The following is a 10,316-nucleotide window of genomic DNA, read 5'->3' on the forward strand; positions in this document are numbered from 1 at the left end:
TGGACTAAAGTAAAACAGTATGTTGGATGTGCCATGCAATGCTCAATTACATGGGTGGGAACTAGTGTGTTAGCGCAGTTAGCTAACGACGTCCCGGGGCTAGCGATTTTTTCAGTCGGGCTACCAAAATCTATCTCTTCCCTGCCCGTCGGGCTATTATAGGAAGGAAAAATATATGTCAATGCTTTTGCATTCTTTCGGAAATGTAGCTGGGTAATTATGTCATTGGCATTGGTGAGCCACTGTCAATATGTGACATATTGAAATCAGTTTGAATTTGCGCTTGTTTTTTTGCTTTCACTTTGCAATCGTGCTAACTGTGTATAGAGAGCGACAGCACTGATCTGTGAGTGATGATAATTTGTGCACCAATTCCTCTGACATCGTCTTATTAATCGTTAGCTTACTATGCAAACATGACAAGTGAAATCTCCCGCAGCAAGCTTAAACATGTGAGAGGTTGATCGTGCAGAGAATTGCTGAGCTTATGTGAGTGTGTGTGTAAAAGCAGCACGATATATATTTTAGTTCTGCTGAGCCAAATAAGACAGGTCAGGGTGAAGAAGTGACAGCCAAAGAAAAGCTTACCACAAAACGGAGAAGTTATGACAAATCAGACTATAAGGCAAAAAGAAAGTGCAGCTTTATGGTTTCATGGACAAAAGAATTTCTGTGGCTGCAATATGACGAGCTAAATAACCAGGGCTGCACATAAGTGGTCCGCAGGTGCGCATTCGCTGTCAAAATAAAAAACACACACAAGGGTTAGGGTTAAATTTAAAAACTGTACTTTTGAGTTAAAATATATATTTATAATTTTAATAAATGACAAATTAAAAAGGCATGAACATTTTTTTTGTATCGAAAAAATATCGAACCGTGACACCAAAGTATCGAACCGAACCGAACTGTGAATTTTGTGTATTGTTGCACCCCTAATGCCTATGCATCTCAGCAGTATTGCAACTACTGTGAGAACTGTTGTATTCTCTTTGCAGCAATACTCGGGTAGTTTGTGCCTTGTAGGTGTCAACAAGTAATTTCAAGTAAGAGAGCTGAGCTGAAATGTAATATCTTCTGTACTTGAGAAGTGTGTGGCTAAAATAGAACCAACCAACTAAGTGGTTTGCTGGTGACCTGGTGGAAGTTATACAATCAGTTATCTGTCTAGCTTTCCTAAGTCCCCTGGTTATATTATACTGCAAACTCTGTAAGTTAGTTTTTGTAGTAAGATGATGACTTATTAGTGAGTGAATAGAAAAATATTGGCATAATAATAAATTCACAACACACACTGATTCTTATATAGCACTTTTCTACTCGACTTAAGCACTCAATGTGCTTTATATAACATGTCTCATTCAAGTAAGCATGGTCTTTCTACATCTATCACCTGCTCACACTCCAGTCATGAGCAACTCAGGGTTTAGTACCTTGTCACCCCAGACATTGAGTGTCTGTGACTCTGGCAGTCAATACTACACAAGTTTTAAAACTTGTGAATACACTTACACAAGATCAATTAAGGATCAATTTATCTATTGACGCCATGATTTTTAGATAAAAAGTTAATGCAATGGAATATAACAACCACTAAGCCGGCCTTTTCTCATCAAGCAGTGCATGCCTATGTCTATGAAGGTTCTCAGTCATCCAGGTCATCGTAGTCTAAGGAGCTTGGAAAGAAAAGCGTCTGGACTTCTTTAAGTTTCTTGAAGACGGGAGGGGGGGGGGGGGGTCCGTGACCTTCTTGGCGGACACTCCCATAGGGCTTAAAATCTGGGACTCTCCACCATTTGCTCTTAGAACTGAAGACTGTTCTCAGATGAAACATCAAACGTCTTCAAGAAACCTAAAGAAGTCCGGACGCTTTTCTTTCCAAGCTTCGTAGATCAGTGTATGCCTAGAACACGGTGACAAAAGGAACTAAGGAACAGCAACATCAAATGCGTAAAACAGCTGCTGCTGGACAGTCAAGTGTGCTTTCATAACCTGAAGTAGTGCCTGTTTATCAATCACTTCGTATTCTAATAATGTGGTTTTGACTGTTCTTCTGAACTTTGTAATGTAGTTAATGTTTGTTTGTAATTGTTATGTTATGTTATGTTATGTAATTATTTTTGACCCTTATTTGTTTAAGTTTTTTAATCCAAGCAGAAATACTTTCCCATCTAAGTTTCCTTTGAATGTTTCAAATGTTATGGAGCAACCAGGAAAAACTGATGAAAATTAACCTATAAGGTTAAATCAAAGCACATTTATATGATGCACTAGTGTCCTCATTAATTACTAAATGATCACTGTACCTTTTTTTAAATCAAATAAATGTGAACATAAACACATTTGTAAGCATCCCAAAGTAAAAGAGGAAGTAGAGTAAAAAGATTTCCCTGTGCTGAAGCCACAAGAACTGCAGTCTAAAACAAAGGCTAATGTAATTCAACTCAGTGTCTCAGAGCTAAAGATCGCAAAGCTCTGTAGGGTACTCCTAACACGTGTTTTTAAAGTGCAGAGGAATACCACTTACTTGACTCATGAACCACAGACTTGTAATCATGATTCATTCTTTTACCCATCTTGCAGCCTCACCATCAAGTAAATTCAAAGTCATCTTCCTGACTCTGGACATTACCCACATTTTTCTACCTTTATGAACAAATGTGGGGTTTTTTTCAATCCCGCTCTTCACTTTACAAATGTCACAAATTGCTATAATGACTGACTCACCCGCAGCTCTCTGAGTGCTGTTGCCTTCTTTCCTGCCAACTCCCACTGAGATAATCCAACAGTGCCAGACCATTTGAAGCTGTTCCTTATTCTCAGACACTTGACACATTTTGATTGATAGTGAAAGGCGAGTGAGTTCTGGCTTTAAGATTCCTATATGGCTTCCTGTTTTAGCACCCACAGCATCGTAGCTAAATATGATTAATATTCTCCTGCGTTCCAAAGCAGAGGCCTGCTGATTGAACAATCAGATGTTAGAAATGCTAAACAAGATGGTTGGGCGTGAAAGTGGGATATGTGGTGTTTTGACCGTCTGCTGCTTGACAGACATCAATGTCAGAAATTTTTTCACTTTGTCAAGATGTCAGCAAACATCCTCCAGGGATACAGGAAGAACATTATTTGCATTTTTCCCAACGGTTTCAGTGTTTTGACACTGGTTCCCTCCATGACTCATTCTTGTCTAAGCAGTCCTGACAAGAATAGCTGATGAATATATGCAGAGATATAAACATCTCAACACATTAAAGGAAGGAGAGCTTGTTGCATAATGTTCCTGTTGCACCTACAATTTTTAAAAACCTTGAATTTTTATTAACTCTGCATAAAACGATATGTGTAAATTAGGTCAAAAAACGTTGCAGAAGTTCTTTTCTGTTTATTGGTATATACTGTACAAGAGGTCTTTGTTTAGACATATGAGGAATAGTACTCATGAGTTGAATAAAATTATCCAGCACTCCCCACCCACCCTAATCTAAACCCAATCTGTGTGTGTGCTTGAATTATACATTAAATAGTTGTTTAGTATGGGTGCCATTGTGTCCATAGATTTCAGTTCAAACTGGTGAAAAATGTGACCAAGATAAGGCCAACTTTATTCAGTGGGTAATTAGTGAGTTTAGTATTACACTTCCATAAAGTCGAGGGGGAGACAGACTGAAATAAAGATAATCTTCATTGATGCTTTAAAGGCCAAGATATCCCAGGTCCTACAAAAAGTTACATGCAAATATCTCTTAGTAATACACATACTAATTATGTAGCAAATTTGGTAAAGGTCAAGTCTATCTACAAGATGCCCATTGCTTTAAAAATCTTTGCTTTAAGTTTACGGTATCTTAGCTCTCAAGCTGGGTGACAATCTTCTGCACATAAATTGAAAACACTTGGCCACAGATAGAATTTGAGATCATTAACCATTCCAGAAAGAGGTTATATAGCAGAATGATGCTGCTTATAGCTACTCTAAATAGTTCTGCATTAAATCCTCATGATCCCATTGACTGTAACAAAGCTGGCACATGATAGACAATTTTTTCTCAGGTCTAAGTGTTTTAGGTAACCATGACATAATTAAGGTACAATACTGCTATATACCAAGAGCTTAGTGAGCTTGGCTTGTGGTAATATTATACTATAGACTAATGCTAAAGGGTTGTGGGTTAGGGTTTAGAGTTAACGTGAAACTAAAACTGGACTCTGAAGGGTTTCAAATGATAGTCAACGCTGTTAGTGAGAGTACAGGGCAGGAGGTTGGGATTAGGTTGATGCTAAAAGCTGGTGTTAAATGGCAAAAAGCTAGGCTGAGACTGAAGGGTTTGAGGTATGGGTTAGAGGTTTTTTGTTTTTTGTTTGGATTTAGGATGATACCAAAGGCTGATGCTACTTTCTTCGTCTGTTTTAAATTTTACAGGTCATTAAGGCAATAGAGGAAGGATACCGTCTTCCAGCCCCCATGGACTGTCCGCCGGGTTTACATCAGCTAATGCTGGACTGCTGGCAGAAAGACCGAGCCGAACGCCCCAAATTTGATCAAATAGTTGGCATCCTTGATAAGATGATACGTAACCCTAACACACTGAAAACCCCAGTGGGAACGTGTACAAGGTATGGAAATAAGACCCCTAATGATTTATTATAAAATGTAGGCTTCATAAGCTATAGAACTTCAACTTATCACACTGGTAGATGATCTAGAGTGTCCAGTGGATGATTTAGCCTCTCAAGTTCAAAGATGAAAGATAAATCCAAGGGGATCGATAGCCCAAAGCAGCTTTCATGCCTTTATGGTCAATAGCAGGGCTTTTAAATCAATCTCTATAATGAGTTTCTAGTACTTTGGAGTGCAGTGGGAACTCCGGAGCTCACTCTGACGTTTGTCAAATGAATTCTTCTCGCAGTCAGAACATGCTTTCCACTGTGAGATGAGGCTCAGAGGTTATAACTGGTTAAAAAGCATTTTCTGTACAGAGACTGTACGGGGTATGTTCCTGGGAATGTATTCAAATCGAAAGGATATTGACAAAAACATTTTTCAGAAGCAGAGCATGGAATGCAACATCTATTTGTGATATTCTTATCGACCAAAGCCTCCAATCAGCAAGTTTTTCCCCTGCTTATAATTTACCGCACTGCTGGATGCCTTTGGTCACCGCTCTGTCTCATCTCTTGTTTGATTGTGTTTTCAGCCTAACGTTTCCTTTTTGCATAAGACTTAACCATTTTTCTGTGCTCATCCCACAGACCAATTAGTCCCCTGTTAGATCAGAGCACACCAGACTTCACTTCTTTCCGCTCAGTGGGAGAGTGGCTGGAAGCCATCAAGATGGAGCGATACAGAGACAACTTCACAGCAGCTGGCTACAGTTCCTTGGAATCTGTGGCCAGGATGTCAATCGAGTGAGTAGATAGGAAACCCGAAGGGGTTTAAGCATTAGTAGAGAACATTAAAACCAACTATGCTTAAACTGTGCTCTCCTCTACACTTTATTACTTGTCCTTGAGTAAAAGCTTCAGCTGTATTCAGAAGTAGAATTGTTGCTAGAATGTGTTTTGAGTTTCTGTAACCCACCATAAAGTGGCTAATACTAGCTTTTATTTCACCAAGAAAAAACAGTTCTTTTTCTGAACCACATTGTCTTGGGAATAAGCCTATTTTTTTGTTTCCATATTGTTTACCTGTGATCTTGATAAACTCATTACCAAGTATATTTCGATAAAAAGAGCTCCAAACTTCCCAAAGGGGGAAAAAAAAGACTACTTTAGATTATGGGTTTTGCTATCTCACCTTGTGAAAATTCATTATTAAGATTCATAAACAAGCCTGCTGTGTTTAGCTGTATACTCACAATAATGGAAAAGCTGAGGCTGTGATGGTGCACTGACTCATAATGTTGTCCTCTTTTCCAGGGATGTGATGAGCTTGGGGATCACTCTGGTGGGCCATCAGAAAAAGATCATGAGCAGCATACAGACTATGAGAGCCCAGATGCTGCACCTCCACGGCACAGGTGTCCAGGTGTGACGATCTCTGACAGGCTGCCTTCGGAGAGGGCGAGAACAAAACTTGACTTGGGACATAAATGGAATAATTGTCAAAGCAAACAGACGTATGATGTCTGACTCTTCTGGCTGTGCCTGGAGTGAAATCATTCCTTTGTTTCTCAGTGAATGATTGTGGTCCGCCTCTTTAAAGGGCACTAAAGAGAGGAAAAGGGCAAAAAACGGCAACAAAAAAGAAACTACCTGGATGAGACAAATGTATTTTTCCCTTCTTTTTGTAGAAGCGCGTACAAACTAAACCACATATCAAACAGCGCATTGGAAAGGAGTTTGCCGCTTATATTTCTCTTTATGTGCACACGTTGTCTAAGGATTTCCTTTATACGAACTACAACACCTTGAAGCGGTTTTAGTTGTTTGTTTTTTTTCGTTTTTCTTTGTGTCTGCCACGATGACACGTTTTGGCACATATAAAAGTTCTTTTTCCTCTCCTCTTTGGATGTGACAACAGGGTAACTCTTTTATCCAAACAGAGACAGAACTTTTTAGGTGCAGATTTCAAAGTACTTTTTGTACTGGACTGTTTGCAATGACTTTTGTTTTCCTTCATGTGCTGTTGAAGTGAAAATATTATCCTCACACGCTTGTTTTGCAGCCTGTTGGAGTGGGTTCTTGACCTGGTTTCAAATTTTCAGCATTTTTTAGCAAACAATTTTCTGATGAGTGCAGCACAGATGGAGATGCAGGAAGCAAACTGTTCTTTAAATCACCAGAATTTTTTTCTATCAGAGTAGCAATATCCTTCATCTATCCTTCCCTTAGTGTTCACTATGGGATACACTTGGTTGTTGAGTAGAATGTGTCAGCACGTTTGAAAGATTGTATTGGAGTTGCAGCTGTGCTTTGCCATCATTTTGCCTAAAATGTTTTACATAGTGGTTGTTTTGAAGAATTGTTTAGCTGCGAGTGCGTTCAAGAATTGACGAGACGTAATACTGCCTTAAAATGTGTTTAAGTATTGCCACTATTTTAGGCACTTCAATGGCATTGCTTTCTGTGGCTCATTTCAGTGTTGTACTACTTCCTTTTTTTGTGTGTTTGTTTTTAGCATGATGTCTTTTTATCTTGAACTTGTGTGCACAGACTCTGTTTTATGCCACAAGTGACACAGTCAGTGAGAAAGAGTTGGACTAAAAAGAGCAATAATTACCAGGTAGAAATTGTCCTCGACTGGGACTTTTTAAGGTGCTAGATGACATAGAAAGCATGGGTGTGCTATTCTGAGACAAAACCTTTGGAAAGATTCAGTCACTGCTGCAAAAGGAAACAAATGTACCTCTTTGACCTGAAATGGTTTGGAAAAAATACCATGCCAACTCATCAAATGAAATAATCATGTTGTATTTTGCCGCTATGATATGTTAAACATGTGATGAGACTCTAACGTGGCATGAAAATGTTGAATTGAGTGACTGCAGAGATAAAACACTTAAATGGTGCCAATTAGCCATGCTGACATCATTTTCTAACAAAAAAAAAAAAAAAATCAACAAGCCCCTTCAGGGTCTAGGTATGAAAATGCCAGACCAAACCATGGAGCTCCTCTCAGACACGGACTGTGTTGTTAAATCCCTCCGTCCCGGCTCTGCAGGCAGCCATGCAGCCTCCTTGTTTATTCATGCGTCTTTGCAGCTCATCACTCACAGGAGCAGATGTGACAGAACATGCATTAAAGTGTTTCTTAAGATTCCTCTTCTTTTCTTCCATATGGCTTTCTATGGAGAACAGAGAACAGGGGGCTGTGCAGAGGATGTGCTAAAAGCCAATCAACCTATTTGGTGCCATCTGTCTCCACTTCAAAAACAAACAAACAAACAAAAAAGACTCCCAAAAAAAGGAAAAGTTTCAATGTTGAATTTGTTTTACTGCACTGTCCTTTGATACGAAAATGTAGGTATTCAGCTGTCACATAAAGGGAAGTGGTGTTCTTCTCTCACTGCTGCTGCGACCTTAAACATAACTCTGTGTTTTCAAAGCTTTACTTATTTTCTCACCATAGAAAAAAGTACAACCAAATCAGGAATCAACCTGGAGCTCGCTAACAGCCAGTAAAACCAACTGAAGCTTTCTTCATTTTTTCCTCTGTCATCTTTGAAATGTCCACATTGGGCCACAAGCACTAAAAAAGGGTTCTTTTTTTACCTTTTGTCCACCCTAAGCCTGTGACTGAAATTGGTTCAAAAATCTAGAAAAGACAACAAAAAAGGCCTCCACAGACATTATTGAATCCTGAGCCTCACCAAAAAAGGCTAAGATATAGTCTTGACAATGGACAACACACAGGGTTTAGAACTTCAGCTTCTGTAATCAATTAAGTCATTTCAAAGTCACATTTTTTCTGTACTTTCTCAACCGTTTGCTGTATTGCCACCTGTTAGTTTGACATATTTAAACCATGCTTGTGTGGATGAAAAATTCCTTCTCAGTTTGAAAAACATGCAGTTTTGTCCTAAAATGAACAACATCATCTGGCTTAGTGTGGATGCACTGTTTAAATCCATTTTCACAGTGGGATTCATCTTGGGATGAGACGCCCAAAATTAGCCCTGACCAGCCCATTATGTCATACACAACCTCCCTTTATCCATACAGCAGACCTCAGCAATTGGGCCTTTGAATTGAATACTGGCATAAAGTCATTCAGTCAGCACAAAACTCCCCAGTTCACAGGCAGCGCTCTGTCTCTCACCATCAACTCCCTACACCCTGCTCTGATTTTCAAAGCAGACCCCTGGAGAAGGCCCCTCACACCTACTGTAGGATGCCTCTGTCCCTCTTTTCTTTCTGTTCTGGGAAGACAGCAGTTTGAGCCAAACTGAGATTAAGGCCAGGATGCAATCAATACAATGTTTCAACTTGAATCATGCTGAACTTCAGGTTGCTCAACTCTGGAAAAAACAGGAGAAAAAAAGTTTAGTTGTGACTCTGTTTCATGGAGAAAAAAAAAGTTTAAATGAAAAAAGGCAAAAAATAAAATAAAATAAAAGGAACCTGCAGGGTATAGAGTGCTGGCTGAAATTTAGGAGTAGCAGATAGAATACAAACATATTTTTTAAATCTTGTGGTTCAGCAGTTGGAAATTTGTTTCTCCACTTTGGCAAGGTGGTGGATGCTTCCAAAGAGTGCAGCACTGTCAACTGTTTGAGAAAGAGCTGGGGTTTGAGGACATCTTTGTATATGGTCTAATTGTAAAACTTGTACATTTTATTTATATTGATTTTCTTTGGGGGTTTTTTTTTTTTTTTTACTTTTTACACATATTACTCAGTAGAGAGCTCTGGATACATTGAAAATGCACTATATTTTTCTATTTCACAGATGAACTATTGTCACCCACAAGATTTCAGTTGTACATATTTTGTTCATTTAGGACCAAAGACAGCTAATAGGATTCCCATCTTTCCTTTGACTGTTTTGATTTTGCCTTCTAGTTTATTGTACAGTAATATAAATGTTGATTCATTATTTATTTTTCTGTGATCAGAGTACTGAGAATATTCACTGGTCAAAAGTATTTTCCCCAAAAGCAGAACTGTAAGATCATTTAATTAGACAGTTTCTTGTTACATAGACAATTCTTTTTGCTTTGTAACCTTTGTAATAGACTGTACATATATTTTTGGAAATATAATACAATCTATATAATTTTCAAGTCTCCTTTGCAGTGTTTTTTTTTTTTCTTTATACGCCGTTTATCCTATCCTGTGTTGTGTTTTTTTTGCCATTTTTAGTTGTGGACACAGGTATTCAACATCATTGCCCATATGGAAAAGATATATATAAATCTTATAAATTTTGTATCTGTCTTTTGTGAAGCTTGTATGAAAAGCATATAAGAGTGAAAACAGATATAAGATCCCTTGAAAAATTATATAATAAAACTTGTATGTTTTGGATACTTACTAAAACAATGTATGAAAGTAATGAGAAAGTGGCCACTTTCATGAGTAATCACATAAGTTTTTACTATTTCTTTTCCATATGGGTGTTCTCTGTTGAGTCTTTGATTGGAAACACCAGGGCCCTATTTCAGGAAGCCGGTTTAGAAAACTCAAAGTGAAAAACGATACTCAGGGTTGAGTAACCCCGAACTGTCCAACTCGGAATATTCGGTTTCAGAAAGGCTGATAACAATTAGTTCAATCAACGCGGAGTTGCTTTAACCCCAAGTTAAGCGCACGCACGAGGATACATAAAGCCCTGATTAGTGGAGCACAGATTAAGCGAGTCACCATGGAGACGGA

General features: G+C 38.6%; 1 protein-coding gene across 2 annotated transcripts in view; it reads left to right on the top strand.

Annotated features, from left to right (window-relative positions):
- Positions 1 to 9,584, top strand: part of epha7 (eph receptor A7) — an 86,922-nt gene extending 77,338 nt beyond the window's left edge. For both annotated transcript variants that reach the window (XM_085432918.1, XM_085432919.1), the window contains exons 15-17: positions 4,424 to 4,617; positions 5,254 to 5,409; positions 5,920 to 9,584. In XM_085432918.1, coding sequence (XP_085289044.1) covers positions 4,424 to 4,617; positions 5,254 to 5,409; positions 5,920 to 6,034 — 465 coding nt within the window. In that variant the 3' untranslated portion in view covers positions 6,035 to 9,584. The remainder of the gene's footprint in view (positions 1 to 4,423; positions 4,618 to 5,253; positions 5,410 to 5,919) is intronic.
- The last annotated feature ends 732 nt before the right edge of the window (positions 9,585 to 10,316 follow it).

This window comes from Copadichromis virginalis, linkage group LG15 (assembly GCF_057382275.1).
Source record: "Copadichromis virginalis isolate Kocher_CV1m ecotype Utaka linkage group LG15, C_Virginalis_male_GT1.1, whole genome shotgun sequence".
Lineage (NCBI taxonomy): Eukaryota > Metazoa > Chordata > Actinopteri > Cichliformes > Cichlidae > Copadichromis > Copadichromis virginalis.